The sequence below is a fragment of the Theropithecus gelada genome, chromosome 2 (genome assembly GCF_003255815.1).
Source record: "Theropithecus gelada isolate Dixy chromosome 2, Tgel_1.0, whole genome shotgun sequence".
In the NCBI taxonomy this organism is placed as follows: domain Eukaryota; kingdom Metazoa; phylum Chordata; class Mammalia; order Primates; family Cercopithecidae; genus Theropithecus; species Theropithecus gelada.
The window spans coordinates 44147267-44169807 of NC_037669.1; the positions used below are offsets into that span (position 1 = coordinate 44147267).

General features: G+C 44.0%; 1 protein-coding gene across 9 annotated transcripts in view; it reads left to right on the forward strand.

Annotated features, from left to right (window-relative positions):
• KALRN (kalirin RhoGEF kinase) overlaps positions 1–22541 on the forward strand; it is a 638197-nt gene that overhangs the window by 154898 nt on the left and 460758 nt on the right. For all 9 annotated transcript variants that reach the window (XM_025374819.1, XM_025374820.1, XM_025374821.1 and 6 more), the window contains exons 4-5: positions 13024–13216; positions 17847–18359. In XM_025374819.1, the coding sequence (XP_025230604.1) occupies positions 13024–13216; positions 17847–18359 (706 nt within the window). The remainder of the gene's footprint in view (positions 1–13023; positions 13217–17846; positions 18360–22541) is intronic.

The following is a 22541-nucleotide window of genomic DNA, read 5'->3' on the forward strand; positions in this document are numbered from 1 at the left end:
GGCTCAAGCTATCCTCCCACCTCAGCCTCCGTAGTAGCTGGGACTACAGGCATGCGCCACCTTGCCTGGCTAATTTTGGTATTTTTTTGTAAAGACACAGTTCCGCCATCTTGCCCAGGCTGGTCTCCAACTCCTGAGTTCAAGCAATTCACCTGTCTCAGCCTTCCAAAGTGCTGGGATTACAGGCGTGAGCCACTGTCTTTGTTCTGTATGAGAAGACTTGATTTTTAGAATATTTTGTTTAAAGGCAGCATTGAAGACAAGTTGGGATGTGGATGCAGAGATCCTGCTGAGTGATTTTAGGCCTCTGGACCTGTCACTTTATGGCTATACCTGCGAATGTTGGGTGTGACTTTGGGACCTGAGTCAGTGCTTTTGAATACTTTACCGCGCCCTGCCCGGAAGAGAAAAAGAGAAACTGCCACATCCCTGTTCCAGGTGTTTGCAGTGAGAGGTCTTTTTGTTTTTGTTTTAGTTTGTTTTTTAATAGTGTTATTTGTGTAGAATTAGGTAGCAGACTTTAAAAAGGTGGAAACTGTCAACCTTCCTCATTTGGTCTCCAGTTAGGGTTTCCCTGGGACTCTGATGGGCAAGAGTTGGGTTTGCTTCTGGCACACTTGAGGGTGAGGAACTGACAAGGAGTAGTTCCTAGACCTAGAAATAGGCAAACAAATCTCTACAACTTCACCTTCATGGTACTTAACCATGGCTGCACATTAGAATCACCAAGGGGAACTTTTAAAAATGATGGAGTCCAGCCCCAGACCAGTTAATCATAATCTCCTCACTTTGTAGACCTGGAGTAAGGCAATTGACAATTAGATGCCTGGTCCAAATGGCTAAGATATCCAGCCGACTGTGTGACCTAAAGCAAGTCACTTCCCGCCTCTGAAACTTGCTACCCTCTGCTCTAACAGGAGGAGCTAGCAGAATAAGCATGAATGTTTCCTCAAGATCAAGTGTTCTGTGCATCTGTGAGGCAAGATAGCATGGTCGTTTTATGCACAGACACTGAGTGAAACCACTTTATAGAGGAGGAATTGAAACTTAGATTTCGGATAAGATACTGCCTTTGCACCACCCCACTGCCCCCACCAGCCCTGGCATCACAAATCAGATGTGCAGAGGCAAAAGATGTGTTGTTAAATGGGTAGAAAAGACACTAACTCTTTGGAATAATAACCTGGGAAAGAGGCCAGAGGGTGACTTCCAGTACAAACAACAACAAAAACCTCTGGATGAATTAACGTAGATCCTGAGGCAGTCTTTTGGCAGTTGGATTACAGCTTGACAGAAAGCCAGCTGGTGGAGAACAGTCGCCCATAACCCAGCAGAGAGAGCGCATGACCTGCACAGGGAGCCCCACCACCTCTCTCCTGCCCTCTGGATACCCAGCCATCCAGGAGGCCTCCCCATTGTAAAGGACCGGTTTGAGAACTGTCTGTGGGAACAAACATTCATTCAAAACCCATTCCCAGAGAGCCGCTTATTCTCTATAAGACACTGTTTCCTCTAATATTCTTTTTACTACTTCTGATTATACCAATTAGAGAACTTAAAGCAGGTGCTAATGTGTCTTTAACACTTTTCTTTAACACCTGCTGATTTCTGGTGTTTCAGAAAGTGGTTGTGGCTTGGGGCAATCAGCAGAAGTGCTGAGGCAGTTAGAATAGCCCTGAGGAGCAGAAAGCAGCTTAACACAGATCAAGTAACGGGCAAAAGTTTGAACAAAGTCTAGATCCCACAGCCAGAGACTCTCCACATGTCTGAATGGCTTGAGAATTCCAGCACAAATGGGTCAGGAGAATCATTTTCTCTACAGAACTCCAGGAACCTTTCTTTCTCCTCAAATTCGGAAGAACTCAGTTTATGTAATGATTTAGGGTAGACATGGGTGCAGCACAGTTCTGGGAGAAAGTGTGAAGTGGATACTTATTTGGGGCTACTTTTTCTTCCTCCCTTTTCTGATTTCTGTCTGCTCATGGTGAATGGTCTGCAGGTACTAAAGGCTGCCCAGGCATCCTGGATAAGACTCCTCTTTATCATTTCTCCAAGTCATCCTGCACTGTCAGCCCTGTAGGACCAAAGATGTGCTATGGCAGGGCCAGTGCCACCCTCATCAAATGAGGAACTGTTAGCTTGCCTTGTCCTTCTTCTCTGTTAGCCACTCCTCAGTGACCAGGCTAGCTCTCTACCCATGTTCAATTTGTCACCTTCCCTGGACATCCTAGTGAATAGGTCTTATTTGAAGGTTAATTGTGCTCCATCACAACCCAAGCACTAGGGATTCCTGGTCCTCACACTAGGATTCTAACATCTTCACACTGCTGATATCCTGAAACACACACCCAGGCCAATGGAACCGGCCCCCAGCAGCACACACTAAGGAGGTAAACAGAAATCCTCGTCTTCCCGGCTGGCCTGCTGGAGACCCACAACACGTGGGTCTCTGCTTCCCCACCTGCCATCCGAATGGATCAATGTGATCTTTATTCCAGCAGCTGTTTTAAGTGGGAATCTGCCAGACATTCATAGAAATGGGGTAGATCTCAGGTGGTAACACATGAGTGGGGGCAAACAGGGTCAGGGCATTTCCCTGCTGCCAGAGCACAGTGGAAACCATGAGGAGGGTGGTCCTTATTCCTGAGTTAGGGGTTTTAGTACTCACACAGGATACCCTGGGCCTCCAAGCCAGATTATTTGATGTTTGCTTCTTCAAGGGAGAATTTTTCTTCCTGTCACTTCCAGAGTTCTCATGGTTTTATAAAAGACCTGGAGTAAGGCAGTTGACAACTAGATGCCTGGTCCAAATGGCTAAGATATCCAGCAGACTGTGTGACCTAGAGCAAGTCACTTCCCAGCTCTGAAACTTGCTACCCTCAGTTCTGACAGGAGGAGCTAGCAAGAAGAAGCATGAATGTTTCTTCAAGATCAAGTGTTCTATGCATCTGTGAGGCAAGAAAGCATGGTAGTTTTATGCATAGATACTGGAGTCAAACAAACCAAGATTCAAATCCTGATTTTACCCCTTCCTGGTGACTGTAAGTAACTTCTCTGAGGCTCAGTTTTCTTAACAATAGGGCAGGATAATAAATAGCAGCTTCTTATGAGTTTCATGTGAGGAATTAATAAGATACTGTATACAAATGTTAACATAGAGCCTCATGTGTTCAGTAAGTTAGCTTTTACCACTAATATATGAATATGTCTCATTTTTACCAAAAAAAGTTGCCCCAAATTTCAGTAGTTCGGCTCTCATTGTATATGTGTATTCGGCTGGAGGATTTGAGGTCCTCACGATTTAGAGGGCTAGCCCAGATGTGGCTGCTGGTCTCCTGCTTCCTTACTGAAATTCATGATTTCTGCCTCCTCCCTGGCTGCGGTGGAGGAGCAGCCAGCATCCAGGCTCTTTGACTCCTCAGGGCCTTTGCACAGGCTGTTTCCTCTGTCTGAAGTATTTTATTTTATTTTATTTTATTTTATTTTTGAGATGGAGTTTTGTTCTTGTCACCCAGGCTGGAGTGCAGTGGTGCCATCTCGGCTCACTGCAACCTCTGCCTCCCAGGTTCAAGCGGTTCTCCTGCCTCAGCCTACCTAGGGATTACAGGCGCTTGCCACCACACCCAGCTAATTTTGTATTTTTAGTAGAGACAGGGTTTCACTATGTTGACCAGGCTGGTCTTGAACTCCTGACCTCAAGTGATCTGCCCATCTCAGCCTCACCAAGTGCTGGGATTAAAGACATGAGCCACCATGCCCAGCCTCTAGTATTTTTTTAGTGTTCTCTTAACGAATTATTTCTTGTGGTTTCAGTCTTTGCTCCTCATGTGGGCTGTCCTGAGATGTTCTTAAGACTTATCATAACTTGCATTTCTTCTCTTTATCTAGCATTGTCTTAAGTCCACCTCTCCTTCTAGAATGAAACTTTCATGTTTCTGTCTTGTCCACATTTATATATCCCTGGTGCCTAGTACTGGGCCAGCCACAAAGTAAATGCTCAATAAATGTATGTTGGATGAATAAATTAATGAACTAATAGATAATATTGTACATTTATGTGACACTATATTATTTATGAAGCACCTTCATAATGAGGTTCTCCTTTTGAAGCCATATGAATCTCTGTAAGGCTACAGAAATTGGTCAACCAGAGCCTGGCTGTAGATACCCTGCAATAGCCATGACAGTTGCCATGTGGGAAAGCACAGGGTCATGGCAATACACAGGAAGGTCCCCTTATCCCAGTGGGGATGGAGCAGGGTGGGGAGGGCATGTATCTGTAAGAGAAGACTTCTTGGAAGAAGAGGCTTGTGAGGCTTGTGAATGTAAAAATGTGAGTAGAAATTATCCAAGCAAAGATAGGGTTGGCGTGGGCAAGCACAAAGACATAGAGGCATGAGAGGGCAAATTGAATATAAAATTGAAACTAATAAATGCATTAAGAGAGGCATGGATAATATGTTATCTGTTTTAGCGAGGAGGAGATTGCTCTGACAGAGGAAGATCAGGCAATAAGATAGAAGAAAGATCAGGAAAGAATAGAAGGTAGCATTTGAATTCAACCCTGTGGTCAGATGATAATGGGCTGTATGCAGGGTGGTTCACTCATGTGGCCAGGAGAGAATCCAGAGAGGCATTCTGGGATTTGCTCAGGCAGGGACCTGGAAAGAAGTCCAGGGAGAAGAGATTGGAAGACAAGATGGGAGAAAGTGGCATTTTTCTCCCTAGGGCCAGACTGTAATGTAGGGCAAAGCTTGGCCTGGGGTTGTCATTGACAGGTGCCCAGCCCTGCTGTCTGGGTCCAGAGAGACCTGTGGCTTGAGGCACTGGTACCCTAATTGCCCCCTGCCCCTCAAGTGGAGGTAATTGAGTCTCCTAAAGTGTGAAACAGGGCTGGGATAATAGTAGCAACCAAGACAGAGAAGGCAAATTCAAAGGCCAACAAACTGGTTGTATAAGTTTGTAAATAAGCTGGGAGTGGCTTGAAGAGTGGTTTTAAGCCTTCTCCAAAGATGTGTAAAAACTTTACAAACAACAACAACTGTGCCTAATAAAACCACTTTTGGGGATTGGCTTCAATAGTGGGCTGCTAAATTGTGATCTCTGCTAGGCTACCATAAGTGAAAATGGTCAGTTGTGACACGCCTATTCATTCATTCCTCACACACCCACCCACCCACCCACCCACAGAGGCCCTCTACACCTGGATTCATCAGACCTGGAGCCAGCCAAGTGGGTCAGGAGATGACTCTGTGGGCATCAGATGTGGGCAGGACCTAACATGCACCTAGAGAGACACCCAGGCCTTGCCCAGAGGTTTGAGATGTGGCTGCCAGGTCAGGTGTATGACAAGAAACAGAAACCTTGCAGTGATTTCATGGCAACTTAGAGAGGGGAGCCAGGGAAAGGAAATCTTCAGCAGGTGTCTGAGCACAGGCAGCAACACTGGGAAGGGAAACTGCCAAGCTCTTCAGGGAAAGCCTCATTAGGCCAAGAGGAGGAGCCCAGTGTTTGCAAAAAGAACCAGACATTTACACCAATGGCAGAAATCCTTCCAAGCCTATTCTTGCAATAAATGACTCCATGCCTGAGGGCATGGAGAGAGAAACTAACATTTTCAGCAGGCTTCTGTATGGTGTAGCTGTTGTTCACCTTGCAAATGTTGTTCTGACTTACTTCATTGTTGCTCTGATATATTTGTGTGTTACCTACTGTTTATTAAATGCATATCATAATATCTGATTTAGACAAAGCGAGTTTTTATCATTAAACTCTCAAAAACCACACCTAAGAGTGCCTAACTGTTGTCCTTGGATCACTATGTGGAGAATCCTGAGCTTTATCCCAGACCAGCATTCATCAGAATATCTGGAAGGCTTCCCCCAAATCAGCATTTTTAAACAAGTGTCCTAGGTGATAAGGAAAGTCACTAAAGTTTGAGAAGCATTGGCATAAAGTGGTGACAGTGCTTTTCTGAGATAGCACAGGCTTACTGAGTGAAAACAGCCCCAGTGACATTTAATGAACAAAAGAGTAAATGGTCTAGAACTGAGTACAAGAAACAGCTGATCAATCATCCAGTCATTCAGTATACATTTATGACTTCTGGGCCCAAGAGCCCTGGAGTCTATGAAACAGAACACAGCTCAGTTTGAAGGGATTGTAATTTATCACAAAGGGTGAGAACCTGGCCAAGGGGGCCTCGGGGGACCCATGCCCCAGATGGGAAACTATAGGGCAGGGTGGGCACAGGGGAGACAGGGCAATGCCTGCCTTCTCCCTCTCAAGTAGCAGGTGTGGGAACAGGAAGGGGGTCACCCACTGTTCTTTCCCCTCCTGAGGGGATTTAAAAATCTGCTTTAAAAAATATTTTTAAATAAAAAATAAGTATATAAAAGTCTGCTGCTCCAAACTCCACCCTCCTATGCCCCCATCCTCACCATACACCATACACACAAACTTTCTGCCCTTGAAAGTTTGATCTGGGCTAATAAATACCTTTTAAGAGGTAAATCACCTAAAGGGAAAAAGCAGGCTACCTGTTCGTTATGTTCCACTGTAAACGGGTCTGCTGAAACTGCTGTCATTTGAGCACAGGGAATGAGAGAAGAGGTCCGGGAGTGTGAGCCTTGGGGAAGAGAGCAGGCTGGGGAGCAGCTGCGGGAGTTGGGTTGGCCAGAGGGCACCATGCAGACTCTGGCCACTGCTGGGGTCAGGGAGACAGAGTCAGGGGGTGGAAGTGCACCACAAGCAGCCTCTGATATCTGTGGCACTTCCTGCTAATCATTACAGAGATTAACCAGCAAGACTGCTTCCTTACTCCAGCATTAATTCTGGCCCCAGCACCTCACTGAAATTTCCCTGACTCATGGGACCGTGGCCTCCTAGTTGCTAAATACAATAGTTCTGCTCTAAGTGAATGACCATTCTCTGCAGCATTTGACACTGTTGTTCCTCCTTGCAATCCTCTCCTCCCTTATTTCTTTGATGTCATTCCTCTCCTGGTTCTCTCTAACCTGTCTTCATTTTTTCCTCAGGGTCATCTACTTCCTTCTCCCGTCTCTTAAACACTGATATTCCTGCCAGTTCTATCCTTGACCCAGAAGGTGGTTCTTTTCTTCTTCCTTGGTTTTGTTGGGGGATCTCACCCACTTGTGTGCACATCAGCTACCACCCATTCGGGAATCTATTCATTCAGCAAATGTTATGGAACACCTACTATGTGCCAGGCACTGTGTGACTCCTAAATAAACATTTCCACACCTGGTTTCTCTTTTAACTTCTAGACCATATATCAAATTGCCTTCAGAATTTCATATATGTATGAAATATACAATCGACCCTCTAAATCTGCTGGTTTCACATTGACAGATTCACCCAAACAAAGTTTGAGACCCGCTGATTCAGAGAGGTGACTGTACATATTTTCCATCAAGGTTGGTTGAGTATATGGATGTGGAACCCACAGATATGGAGGGCCAACTGAATACAATTTATATTTACATTATTACTCATAACTGTAATAAAAATAACTGTCTTAGGCTGTGTTTAATATGAAGGAATTTGGATACAAATGATTTATTAAGGGTCTGCTATTCAGGAAAAACTTGGAAGAAAGAAGCAGAGTAAGGAAGGGGGAAAAACCAACTAAGGTTGGTTTCAGGTGAAGTCTAGCTGGAGCCTTCTGGGGAGACTGGGGAGGCAGTGAAAATACATCACACTTCAGAGTTACTCTGCAATGAGGTAAAGGAGCTAGGCTCTGACACACCTCCACCAGAGAGGCACTCGCCAGCCCTGGTGTGGGGATAGAACTGCCCAGGTTTCTCTTGGAGAAACATAGCCATCAGCTAAAGCAAGCATTCAGAGATGGTTACAGGCATCAGCTGATAGCTCCAATACTCTTGGAACTGGAGAACAGGCATAGTAGTTAGTAAAGGGATCCTAGGTGGACACCAGTGACATCTCCTATGGCAGCTTAGACCTACATAGAACAGTCTGTATCTGGCACCATCCTAAGTGATTTATGTCTATTAACCTTTACGACAACTCTGTAATTATTATTCACATTTTACATTGTGGGAACTGAGGCACAGAGGGGTTCCACAATAAGTAAATGATGGGGCCAGGATTCAGGCCTAGGAAGCTGGTTCTAGTTTTCATACCCTTAACTGCTGCCTCCCCTTCCTCCTTTGCACCAGGCACTGTAGTAGGCACTGAACATTCAACAGTGAAATGAATAAAAACTCCCTGCCCTTACTGAGGTTACTTTCCAGTGAGGGAAGATGGACAGTAAATAAATAAAACATATTATCCAGATGGTAATAAGTGCTAAGGAGAAAAATAAACAGAAGGGGTATAAGGAGTATTGGGTGACAGTTACAGGTTTAAATAGGGTGGTCCATGGAAGACTTTCATGAAGAGTCATTTTAGCAAGGACCCTTCTTCTACTCTTACACACTCCTTTGGGCTGACCCCAATTTACCCTCCTTCTGCACAGCTGGAGGGTAATCAATCCAAATCACCTGATCACATTCCTTCTCTGAATCTTACCCTTCAGGAGTTCCTCGTTGCCTTTAGGACAAATCCACTGCTCCAGCCTTGGCATACGAAGTGCATTCTGATTTGAAGTCTACATCCTCTCCAGTCTCTTCTCTTGCAAGGCCTGATTCTAACATGTGGTGCTAAGGCAAGAGTACAAATGGAAGCTCACATACCCTTTGTCTGAATATTTAAAATTAATGTAGCAAGCTAACAAACTGTTAAATAAAACATGTTCTGTCCTTCTACCTTGACAAATATATCTGCACAGCAACCTAGAATGCCAAATGTAAATTTAGATTTGTTGGACTCCTTTGAGCTCCCAGGCCCAAATGTGGCAGCACAGTAGACCAGCCCCCACTCATGCTCTGCCTGCCTTCTCTCTCCACTCCCCAGCTCAGCCCTACATGGCAGGGGCGCCTCATGCATGCAAGTGAACACCCCAGCTCACACATTTATATTCTAGCCACATCCTTTCAAATAGCAGCCCTTTGTCACCCCTTGGGCCTAGGGGTACACATAATGGTGGTGTTACTAGCCCTTGGGAATTGGATCCTGGAAAGAGATACCCATGGGCCCAGGAAGTAGACTAAGGGTCCTTTGGGCAGAGAGTGTTAGGGTTTCAGATACTAGGAGCTTGACCTACAAGGGGAAGATGGATGTGCAGCGCAGACTCTATGTGGGTGAGTCATCTTGGCTCCCGGGGTGGAGCGGGATGTGTGCAAAAAGAGGGACAGAACCCAGAATGGGACTCTCCAAGGCACTCAGAGCTGCACTCTCTTGCGTTCAAAGGCCTGAACCAGAGTTAATTGCTTGAACTTTCTCAATATGCCACGCTCTTTTGCTTCTCTGACTTTGTGGTTTTGCACAGACTGCAGAAGGGAGATCACTCACTTAGACTCCTTGCCCTAATTTATCCCATCTCCTCTGAGTCCCCTAACTTAATCCCCTCATCTCCGGCCCCCAACTCCTGTCCCCAAACAAAGACACCCATACATAGTGTCAGTGTGGTGGGGTAGAGTATGATATAGTGACCTGAGCTTGGGTTTTCTTTTTTGTTGTTGTTGTTGTTTTTGAGTAGAGACAGAGTTCTACCATGTTGGCCAGGCTGGTCTCGAACTCCTGACCTCAAGTGATCTGCCCACCTCAGCCTCCCAAAGTGCTGGGATTATATGCATGAGCCACCGTGCCCAGCCTGAGCTTGGGTTTTCAAGTCAACAGTCCTCATTTTGAATTTTTGCTTAGCCACTTACTAGTTATGTAATCTTAGGCAAATTTTATGCCTCAATTTCATCTTCTCTCACATGGAGATAACCATACCTAGTTTATGAAGTTATTATTAGGATATAATGAAATGATGTATGGCAAATACCGAACTATAGCCCCAGCATAGAATGAGCACGCAGTAAAATAGTTGTTTCCCCTTTCCCAGCTGTGCCCCTTACTTGAAACCAAACATACAAAGCACCTTGGAAGATTAGCCTGTTTTTCACAGAAAGATGCCAATTAGATTAGGTCACAGCCCTCAGCTCCTGGGCTTCTTTCTCCATCTCCTGAGTTATTGAGAACCTCCTATAGAATATTAGGACCTAATTTCTACTCTTAGTTGTCAGAAATGATTAGTTAACAGGGCATAACCTGCTACTGACCACCAGCTTTAGATGCAGGGATTGTTGACCTCCAGCTCTCGGTAGCAACACAGAATATTTGTTGTTAGGAACAAAGAATTCTCAGGTCAGCATAAATTGTGGCAACACAGATGGAGTCTGAGGAGCAGGGAAATAAGGAAGACAATCATCTCTAAGGAAAGGCAAGACCCACAGTTAACGTTGCTGAACCTGACATAGGTGGGCATGCAACAAATATAAGTCAAGCTACACTAAATGATGTTCAGTGATAAAACCCCTAAATCCCAAAAGAAAGCCTCTAATCCCTAATAGAAAGATGGATAAAAGAGTTGATCAGGTAATTCACAGAAGAAATATTTACAGGCCAAAAAGCTGTAACTAGTAATCAAATAAATGCACATTTAAATATAATACAATGTATTTTTAATAAAACAGGCAAAGGTTTAAAAAATTCAATGACCAGTGCTGGTGAGGATAGAGTAAGGGGGGTACTGTCATACACTGCTGGTGGACTTGTAAGTTGACATACCTTTCTGTAAAGCAATCAAGAGAATGATCAAATAAGTTATGGTATAGGCATAAGATGGACTATCACTAAGTGCAACAGATTGGAAGAAATTTTAGACATGAGAAAAAACTGTGTTACAGTGAAAAGTAGAACAGTACATGGTATGAAAACTATATGCACAGAAAAGGTAGAAAGGATATAGGCCTGGGTGTTATAAAGTCCTACCATTAGCATCTCTTGCATGGGCCTCTGACTATTTAACTTTTGTGTAGTTATCAGGTGTTTCTCTTATAATGGGAAAGAAATCCTGTAATTTGGAAAAAAGTCACATTGCTTTAAGACAAGAGGATAGAGAAAATTATTTATGGAAAACTTTGGCCACTCATTGTTTCAATAAGTGTCAGGGAAGAAGAGGCAACTCCTTTCCTTTGGGATGCAGGATTTGGGGAGAATACTCATCCTTTCTCTCATGCTGGAGAGAGTCCCCTCTCCTGGGGAATTTTCTGTGTACCAGGGACGCCTAAGTAATCTACCTTGTGCTTGAGACACGCACACAGTCAAGAGCTGTGGTCTCTTAATGAGGCTGTAACAATCTCATCACTGGTTGAAATTTGAGAATAAAGCCCCCTCAAAAGGTTTTAATTTCTTTTTGTGATCTGAATCCTTCTGTGGCCTTACTGCCAGCAGCTGTGAGCAACTGAGATGTGGTAGGCACATATGTGGGTCATGTAACGTACATAGTGGTTTAAACAACTGCAGTCTGGGAAATGGGAAATTAAGTGAAAGACCATAAGGAAATACTATGCTGGTATTTATATTTTAACATATGAAGTAATCAATGTCTATTTTGAATTATAAAATAAACGGATTGGCTTTAAAAAAAATAAGAGAAGACCCCTAACTACTCAAACATAGACTTTCTTCCAAACTGAGATTTGTAACTATTCTGACCTTCATTTTTTTTCTTCCTATTCTCAGGAGTTATAGTCAAAGTTCAAGTGTTTAAACTTTGCTGCTCACTTATATAACAACATCTTGATTTATTTAGCCTGCTGATGTCTTGGTTTTCGAGATGGTCACTGTCACTTCATCTTGCCTTGATTTCAAGAGTTACTCCTCCCTCATCCTCCCTTAACATCCTGATACATGCATTTCACACTGTGACTCTTACAATGGAAATACATGAAACAACTGGTCTGCATCTTCCGTTGCAGTCAGTTCCACTCTGGGCTCTTTCTGAGTGATCAGCATGACTCAGCGACCTGATTTTTTAAGTTGACATACATTTTAAACCACAAAGCTGGGCATGGTGGCGCAAGGCTGTAGTCCCAGCTACCTGGAAGACTGAGGCAGAGGGATCATTTGAAGCCAGGAGTTTTGAGACTATAGTGCACTGTGATTGTGCCTGGGAATAGCCACTGCACTCCAGCCGGTGCACATAGCGAGACCCTGACTCTTAAAAAAAGTGAAAAATAATAATAAGCTAAAAGTAGTACATCTTAAATACAATGGTGGTAAAGTCATGTTATTAATACTTTGTGTACCATCTCTCATCAACTGGCAGAATCAACCTAGAGCCCTTTTTTGAAAAAGTATTCTTTGGCCCAGTTTGGGCTCAGTGGTAAGATGTACTAGTGTCTGTCACTGATGTAGGCCCAGGGCAGAACAACACTCCTGTCAAGGACTTTCCATCTCAGATTTAAGAGGCGACAGGGTCTCTGTCTTTAGAGAACTGGAATATCAATGGGGAAAACATGATTCATTTTAGGAACAAGAAAGTGAGACAAAAATTAAAATGAAAATAAAATACAAGTGTGAATATCCAAATTGTAAACATCCCAACAAGTGCAGTTGACTACAGGTTGGGTAGCTCCTATCCAAAATGCTTGGGACCAGAAGTGTTTTGGACTTCAGATTTTTTTTTTTTTTTTTTTGGAATGTTTGCATTCTGCTTGCCGGGTGAGTATCACTAATCTGAAAATCCAAACTCTGAAATGCTGCAACGATCATTTCCTTTGAGCATCATGTTGACCCTCTTAAAGTTTCAAGTTTTGGAGCACTTCAGATTTTGGATTTTCAGATTAGGGATACTCAGCTTGCAAAGGGAAGGCCTAGTTATTTGCCAAATGCTGGGAGAAGGCAGAATGCCAGGACCATTGGTCAAATGTAGAAAGGATTTTTCTGAGGCATACAGTTTGAGCTGGGTTTGAAGGTGGCCAAAGGACCTGACATGAAGTTGGAAGAGTGATTCTGGTCAAAGGGAGTGCAGGTTTCCGGGTGCTTTTTGACTGTGTACTCCAAAGTCTCAGCTACCCAGAGTGACCATACTGACCTTTGACCTCCCCACAGTGAGGACGTGTGCAAACGTGGCTTCACTGTCATCATCGACATGCGGGGCTCCAAGTGGGACCTCATCAAGCCCCTCCTCAAAACGCTGCAGGAAGCCTTTCCAGCTGAGATCCATGTGGCCCTCATCATTAAACCTGACAACTTCTGGCAGAAACAGAAGACCAACTTTGGCAGCTCTAAATTCATCTTTGAGGTGAGCCAGATTTCTCTCTCTTAGCATCTTCTTTCCCTTCCCCTTCTGCCATCCACACATTCCTCACTTCCTCTTCTCCATCTACCATACAGTATGTGACACCTCAAGGGCTGAGATTTCAGGATTCCTTGGCCACCATGGCCTTACCAGTTAGAGTATGGGGAGGAACAACAGGCTCACAAGATTGTCCCAAATGCACACCTTCATTACACAGTCTTATTTACTGTTGTTGGTTGTGTAATTGGGACAACTATTTCTGGAGGCAACTTTGCAATTTGTATCAAAAACCTTAGGAAGAGTTTATGTCCTTTGATGTAGCAATTCTTTTTTTATTGCTGTATCATAGTTGTACATATTTTTGGGTACATGTGACATTTTGATGCCTGTATACAACGTGTAATGCTCAAATCAGAGTAAATGGGATATCCATCACCTCAAACATTTATCATTTCTTTGTGCTAGAAACATTACAATTCTTCTCTTCTAGCTTTTGAAATATATCATAAATGATTGTTAACTACAATTCCTCTACTGTGCTATTGAATACTAGAACTTATTCCTTCTATTTAACTGTATTTCTGTATCTAGTAACTAATTTAGGAAAATATTCTTTTTTTTTTTTTTTGAGATAGAATCTCACTCTGTTATCCAGGCTAGAGTGCAGTGGCATGATCTCAGCTCACTGCAGCCTCGGCCTCCTGGGTTCAAGTGATTCTCCTGCCTCAGCCTCCTGAGTAGCTGAGATTACAGGCACCTGCCACCATGCCTGGTTAAATTTTGTATTTTTAGTAGAGATGGGGTTTCACCATGTTGACCTGGCTGGTCTCGAACTCCTTACCTCAGGTGATCTGCCCACCTCAGCCTCCCAAAGTGCTGGGATTACAGGCATGAGCCACTGTGCCCAGCCTATTTTAAGAAAATATTCTTTTTTTTTTTTTTTTTTTTGAGACAGAGTCTCGCTCTGTTGCCCAGGCTGGAGTGCAGTGGCCGGATCTCAGCTCACTGCAAGCTCCGCCTCCTGGGTTTACGCCATTCTCCTGCCTCAGCCTCCCGAGTAGCTGGGACTACAGGCGCCCACCACCTTGCCCGGCTAGTTTTTTGTATTTTTTTGTAGAGAGGGGGTTTCACCATGTTAGCCAGGATAGTCTCGATCTCCTGACCTCGTGATCCGCCCGTCTCAGCCTCCCAAAGTGCTGGGATTACAGGCTTAGAAAATATTCTTTTTTTTTTTTTTTGAGACGGAGTCTCGCTCTGCCGCCCAGGCTGGAGTGCAGAGGCCGGATCTCAGCTCACTGCAAGCTCCGCCTCCCGGGTTCACGCCATTCTCCTGCCTCAGCCTCCTGAGTAGCTGGGACTACAGGCGCCCGCCACCGCGCCCGGCTAGTTTTTTGTATTTTTTAGTAGAGACGGGGTTTCACCGTGTTAGCCAGGATGGTCTCGATCTCCTGACCTTGTGATCCGCCCGTCTCGGCCTCCCAAAGTGCTGGGATTACAGGCTTGAGCCACCGCGCCCGGCCAGAAAATATTCTTAATACAAAATTTCAACAAACAAGAAGGTAAAAAGCCAGGTAAAATTGCAAACAAGAAATGTCTACAAGAATGTTCATCACAGCTCATATGTTCCTATACAATAGTATATATACACATGTGCATAAATATTTATACATATATAGTACATATACATACACGTATATAGGTTGTGTCCTTGCTAGACATTAATGTTGGTGACATTAATACACAAATACTGGCTGGGTGTGGTGATTCATGCCTGTACTGTAATCCCAGCACTTTGGAAGGCTGAGGAGGGCGGATCACTTGATGTTAGGAGTTCCAGACCAGCCTGGCCAACATGGCAAAACCCTGTCTCTACTAAAAATACAAAATTAGCCGGGTGTGGTGGTGTGCACCTGTAATCCAAGCTACTCAAAGAGGCTGAGGCAGGAGAATCTCTTGAACCCGGGAGGCGGAGGTTGCAGTGAGCTGAGATTGCACCATGGCACTCCAGCCTGGGTGACAGAGCGAAACTCCTCAAAAACAAAAACAAAAAAAACAAAACAAACAACCCAAATACTATGAAGCCATGAAAAACCATATTTAGAAAAAGTAGTATTAAAATATTTATTGTTTACTAAAATGCAGGTGATAAAACAATATGGATAGTATAATCTGAGATTTGTTTTTAAAGTGTATGTATGGAAAAGAAAACTGAGATTGAAGATGTTAGTGATGGTTTATTCTAGGTGACGGGACAGAGGGTGGTTTTTATTTACTTCATATATTTTTATTTTTTCAAGGATGATGTATTACTTTCATAATCAAGGAAAACATGTTTTCAAACTAAATTTTCTAGAGGCTATATGTTTCCCCTGAGAATTTTAAATGACAATACATCAGATTAAATCAATTATTTAAGTGTCTGTGTTCCAGCCAAATTTGAACTGTTCCCTTCCTCGGAATTCTAGTCCTCATTTGCAAGGGGATGAGCTTTTAAATGTGTGTGTGTTGAAAACGCAGAGCTGCTTTTAATCTTTCAGCAGCTTCCCATTCCAGACTTTTGCGCCCTGGGGGCCAGGAGCGCCTGTGTGTGGTGTCAAATAGGCTGTGATTTGAGCACAATGACCTGACCCTTGATGCAGGCGATTCTCACTCTGTGTAAACAATACAAGAAATTTGGCTTGGTATAAAAACAGTGACCTATTATAGTCTCCCAGCACCCCTCGGGAACAGTAGGAGTCCTGTAGGGAAATGCTTTTTATATTTTGGCTTGTTTATACAGAGGTGGTGACAACAAGCCTATAAATGTATAAGCTGAAGAGACTGAAAAGAATCTTTTCAGTAAGTCTTGATACTTACGCTTCAGCATTGCTGGCCTGCATGTCCCATCTCTCTGCACCTCTTTCACTCTAAGTTGAGCAGGCTTTGTCTCTGTCTCCTAAATAAGAGGTATAGGAGAGATAGCTGGGGGCCTCCCAATCAAAGGAATATTTATAAGGCAGTATCTTAAAAACAGTGAATTTCATACTTAGTGCAGAGTAGGGTGACAAGTGATACAGCGATGAGAGTATAAGCTTGTTCAACAACAGATACTTATACATAATTGGTAAGTATAATTATGGAGGACTTCCCGGAAGTGGTAAACTTTGAGCCAAATTTGAAGGAGAAGGTACTTTGGAATAGGGTTTTTCAAGTTTAATGCACACAAATCTCCTGGGGATTTTGAAAGTGCAGATTCTGCTTCAGTAGGTCTGGGGTAAGGCCTAAGATTCTGCATTTCTAACAAGCTCCCATGTGATGCCAATACTGCTGGTCTGAGAGCTATGCTTTGAGTAGCAAGGATGGAGATTAGCAGGAGTTTGCAACTCTAGTTGCACATTAGAATCACCTGAGGGACTCTTAAACCTACTCATGTCCAAGCTCCCATTTAGCCAATTAAATCAGAATTTCTAGGGATGAAGTTTGAGTATTGGTGTTTTTGCACACTCCCCAAAGGATTCTAATGAGCAGTCAAGTTTGACAACCGTTGTTCCAGACCAGCCCTCCTGCCTGTGGCAACTCCTTCCTTCCTCTTAGGAGAGGGGTGGAAAGAGAAGGGACAAAGAGGGAATGCTCAGAGTAGCAAGACACAGAGATAAATTGCTTTTCAGGTTTTGAGTAATGATCCAGCCTTCAGGTCATCAGAGTGAGCACTAACAGGGATTGAGCATGTACTCCATGCTGTGCACCCCATGTGCTTTACACACATTTATACGTTTAATCTCTGCAAGCCCCTTAAGGAAGGAATTATTATCTCCATTATTCAGAGGAGGAGACTGAGGCTCTGAGACCTTAATAGCTTGCCCTGGGTCACACAGTTAGTAAGCGTAGGGCTGGGACCCAAACCCAGATGTTAATTTGCTAGCCTCTCATTCTTCATGAGAAAGAAGAGAAGCCTAAAGCCCTGTCGGATGGAAAAGATGTTTACTAATAAACTAGGGTGGTTGCCTGCATCACCATTTGCTGGAGACACTTTGCTTCCTGGAGACAAACATTCTCCACTCTGCTCTCCAGGAGCTTGTAGGGAACTCACAGAGAAAACCAAGGACCCAGACTCCCCTGTTGCCCATCCCTAGTTCTGTTCACCATACCACAGAAGAGCTGACAGGGAGAGCCTCGGAAAAGATAAGACTATGAAATCTTTGCAGCCCAAGCACTGGCCCACGTTGCTTAATCCAACTATGATGATACCCTGGGTCCACGGGCCTTGGTTTTAAAGCTGTAGAAAACTGTCCCCCAGAAACTAGGTCAGTTTTTCTTCCAGCTTCTGCTTCTAGCATCTGAAACCCTATTGAAGTGAACTTGGGGTCAGGAGGAGGGAAAATGAGGAGAGCAGGGACACAAAGGCAGTTCTTCTGGGTTGGTAAATGGGGGGCAGTTGGAGAGGCTCGCTAAAGCAGTCAGCAGTCTAGAAACTGCTGATCCCAGCTGATCTGTGACTCCTGACCAGTGAGTCCCATGGCTCCCCATCACCCTTTCTGAAGCAGGCTGTGGTCATTATTATGTGGACTTACCTTGTCCTTTTCTCTCATCCTATTTCTGCCCTGTTCTTCCCCCAACATCACTGAGTATCCTTGTCTGTGTCTGCCCCTTCCAGACGAGCATGGTATCTGTGGAGGGCCTCACGAAACTGGTGGACCCCTCCCAGCTGACGGAGGAGTTTGACGGCTCCCTGGACTACAACCACGAGGAGTGGATCGAACTGCGGCTCTCCCTGGAGGAGTTCTTCAACAGCGCCGTGCACCTGCTCTCGCGCCTCGAGGACCTCCAGGAGATGCTAGCCCGGAAGGAGTTTCCCGTGGATGTGGAGGGCTCTCGGCGGCTTATTGATGAGCACACACAGCTCAAGAAAAAGGTGCTGAAGGCCCCTGTGGAGGAGCTGGACCGAGAGGGGCAGCGGCTGCTGCAGTGCATCCGCTGCAGTGACGGCTTCTCAGGACGCAACTGCATCCCGGGCAGTGCTGACTTCCAGAGCCTGGTGCCCAAGATCACCAGCCTCCTGGACAAACTGCACTCCACCCGGCAGCACCTGCACCAGATGTGGCACGTGCGCAAGCTCAAGCTGGACCAGTGCTTTCAGCTGCGGCTCTTTGAGCAGGATGCTGAGAAGGTAGGAGGGGAACAGGCCAAACCTGAGCTGGGATGGGGGTGAGGGAGCAGAGGTTGCTCATCCAACTTTCTGATTAATGATAGTACTTTTCTGGAAAGCTTTAAAACAGTGTGCCTACTAGTTTTAGCTAGTGTAATTTTTTTTTTTAAGCTCACCCTTATATAGTATTTATTATGTGCCCAGTATTGTTCTAAGCACTTTGTGTAAATTTACTCATTTTAATCCTTTCAAGAGTCCTAAGAGATAGGCATACTATTATAATCACATTTGATAGATGAAGAAACTGAGAGGTTAAAGAATTCACCAAGCTGGAAAGTGCAGTCTGGCTCCAGGGTCCATGCTTTTACCTACCGTTAGAAGCTGCCCCAAGTGCCTGTAATGAGTTGCTCAAGCCAGCTAAGGAACAAAAACAGTACTGTTAACAGCCACTATAATATTAACTAGTGATTATGGCCCTGCAATGTATTTTACCATTGACAAACCACTTTTCACACAGTCTTATTTAATCCACATAATCCTTTGATCCTTACGGGTTGAGTGGTGGCGTCTCTCTTGACATGCAGGGAAATGGATGTTCTTTGATCTTGGGTCTACAGTGACAGAGCTGACATCTGAATCCAGCATTTTTCTGTTTCCAAGTCCAGGACTCTTCCTGCTATACCCACTTGTTTCCAGAGGTTTCTCTTTAGCTGCTAAGCACTTTCTTGAGTAAGACACCATTTTTTCCAGCAGTGAATTTTCAAAGCTTTCCCCTTATCAGGGGAAAGTAAGATAAGAGAATGTAAAAAAGGAAAATTGCATATAGTGCCTCTTTGCTGAGGATCCAAGGGTATCTTCCCTAGATTCTCTTTAAGCTAAAGAGAAGAAAGAAGAGTTTACTATTATATGTCCTTTAAGAAGAAGACAGTAGGCTCTCCTCCTGTCAGTTTTCTGGATGTAACTTATATTTAAATGGACAATACTGTTCTTAGGGATGCCATGACATCTCTCAGTAACCTGTGAATTTTACAATGTCTGATGTGATGGTTTTCTGTCTTTTAAGAGCTCATATTGAAAAATGTCTCTAGGTATTTTTAAATGATGAAATCGAGATCTTAAACTCCCTGTATAAGTGTGATCCCAATTTATGTACTAAATATAACTGCAAGAAAATTTACCAGAATGTTAATAGTTTTGCTTCCTTGGGGCAGAATTATGGTTGATTTTAATTTCTCTGTATAATTTTATAAGGCTTTCTAATTTTTTATAACATATAGTAAAAAAAATTAGTATATGCCTTTTTTTAATGCATATCACTTTCTATAGCATATCCCTTTTTATATACCTTTTGAATATGATTTAAGCAAATTTTGGGAACTTCTGACCTTTCTTGGGGCTCTTTGCCCAGTGGCCTGGCAGCCTGAGTCTGACCCTGGCCTGGGCTGCTCTGGGAAGGGCAGCTTAGATCTCAGAATTCCTGCATTGCTCACCGAGTGATGAGATGCCAGGGCAGGAGCCAGCTGTTCTGTGAAGCCAGAATCAGGTACTTTGGCTCTATTGCCAGTTTTGGAAAGATCTGGAACATCTCTTTTTTCTTGAGGCCTGTTTTGCTCTGGGGCAGGGAATCTGCTTTGCAGCCTGGCTTGCGTGCCTGTTTCAGTGAGCAAGGGACAGAAAGGGAGGTGGAGGACTTAGGTCTGCCTAGGCATGTTTTAGAGTTTGGAGCACTTCATGGTATCCCTGAGGCTCAAGGACATGGGAAGCCTGCATAGGGCACAGATAGTGCCTGTCTGAAAAACCAAGCAAATAGCATACCATAGCTCCAGAAGTTCCCAGGTCAAGGACACTGCCCTTCTAGGGCCTGCCACGTTCCATTCAACAGGGCAGTAATTGCTGTTACACATAGATTCTCTCAATCCATGCTCCTAAGAATTATATAGTATATGATAATTACTATTTTACAATTGAAGAAGTGGAAACTCGGAGAGGTGAAGTGGCTGGCCCGAGGTCATACTGTTGGTTAGCCAGGGCCACTGTCTTAGTCTGTCTCCAAAGCTCATCCAAGCTCTTATCCAATAACCCTGTTGTCCCTCTGCTCCCAGAACCTATTTCCTGCTACCACTGAACACCACCTGTTAGCCCCTAAGTCTCCTGGCGCATGCCTGATGGCCCTAGAGAAAAATCCCAAATCCTACCTTTTAATGCTCATTCCATAGCAGGGGCTCTTTCTGTGCCATGGACTCTTTTGGTCTGGTGAAGCATACGGACCCATTCTCAGAATAACATTTGTAAATGTACAAAAAATATACATAGGCTTGGAAAGCAATTACTTAAACACGGTTATTTGCAGGAACAGAAAACTAAATACCACACGTTCTCACTTATAAGTGGGAGGTAATCATTGGATACTCATGGACTTAAAGACGGCAACATAGAAACTGGGGACTACTAGAGGCGGTAAGGAGAGAGGGGCCTAAGGGTTGAAAAACTATTGGGTACTATACCCGTACCTGGGTGATAGGATTATACCCAGGTAATAAACCTGCACAAAATATCCCCTGAATCTAAATTACATGTTAAAAATAAAATAAAGAAATACAGTGATTACATTTTAAAAATAGCAGCATTATATGTACTTTTAAATTAACATGCTAATAAGATCTACTTGAAGTCTAATTTAACTATTATAATCCTGAAGCAGTGATGAACATAAATAAATGATGTTCCAGGACAACAACCCTGATATGATATGAAAATGTGTGTGTTTCTATTATAGTCAAAGACACCACATTGCTAACACTAATGCAGTTTGTTGACTATGTTCATAATGGAAGAGAATGCTATATTTCAGTTAGTTAGTGAAAATAAAGATATGATTTTTTTCCTATCCAAGTATATGATCCCTGAATTCTGTCCATGAACCCAAGGTTTAGAATGCCTGTTGTGTGATGTGCTCATACCTTAAAAAGGAGTGTGGGGGAGTGTGCGAATGTGCACGTGTGTATGTTCATGCATGTGCATGTGAGTAGAGGGGTGGGGAGAGAGGCAGAGAATATTCAAAACAAGGGAACAAAAAGGAGGATGGGACGAGGGCAGCCCAGGAATATTTTGAGGTTGAGTCAGTGGTGAAAATGCCACTCAAGCTTGACCCAGCTGCCACTGAAAATGTGCTGAGTGCTGGACAGGGTAGAAAAACAGTCCTTTTAAGTTGCTTTAAGATTAATTTAAAATATCTGCTCAGAGCTGAGTGCCTCAGCCTTTGACTTATTTGGTGACTTTGGAAGGGGGTGAAGAGCGTGATGGTTTGGAATAAGGGCTGTGAGTGTGGATCCACATCTAAACAAGGGCTTGAGGAAATAGTTACCGTCTGAGCCAAGTCTTAGTCTTCCTTCTGGTGGGAGGCTGGTTGGCGGAGGCCTCTAATTCCAGATCTGGGAAGCTCTTGGCAATCAGAGGAGTCTGGTGATAGTTCAGCCTCTATTTTTGTAAAAGAGGTGGGCGCAGTCTCGCCCCTGGCCTTGCAGGGTGACAGCTTGTTCCCAAGGGCTTGAAAATGGGTTGGTGTTCCCCATTTACCAGCTGGCCTTGGGGAGTGAAGCTGCCTCTCATTTCTTCCCTGACACCTGTGGTGACCCCCCACATTCCCCATCTTGGAGGTGCTGGGGAGTGGACCATGCTGTCTCCCAATTAAGCCTCTAGGGAGTAGGGCCTCTGTTCCACAGATAATTCATAAAGCAAGTCACTCATTCATTTAATAATCAATGTTGAACAGCTGTCATGAGCCGCCAAAAGGGGGGGTAGGCCAGAAGTTCTCTCTGGAGCAGTTCGCCATCTAATTAAGGAAGTGAGCACATAAGCTCCTGTGTATTCACTTTTTTTAAAAAAATTTTTAAAAGCAGGTTTATTGAGGTATAATTGATAAATAGTAAGTGGCACATATTTAACATATATGATCTGCTAAGTTTGGACATGCGTATACACCTGTAAAACCATCAAGGTAATAGACGTAGCCATACCTCCAAAAGTTTTTTTGTTTCCCTTTGCATAAACTCTTACTTACTGAATGCTTTCTGTGCACCCTGTACTGTCCTAGGCACAGCCTCTGTGCTTGGAGAATTTTCAGAGAAGAGGGAACACTGCAGCTCAGGAATGACAGGAAAGTCTTAATGAGCAATCTGTGGAAGCACAGAGTAATTCAGAGAT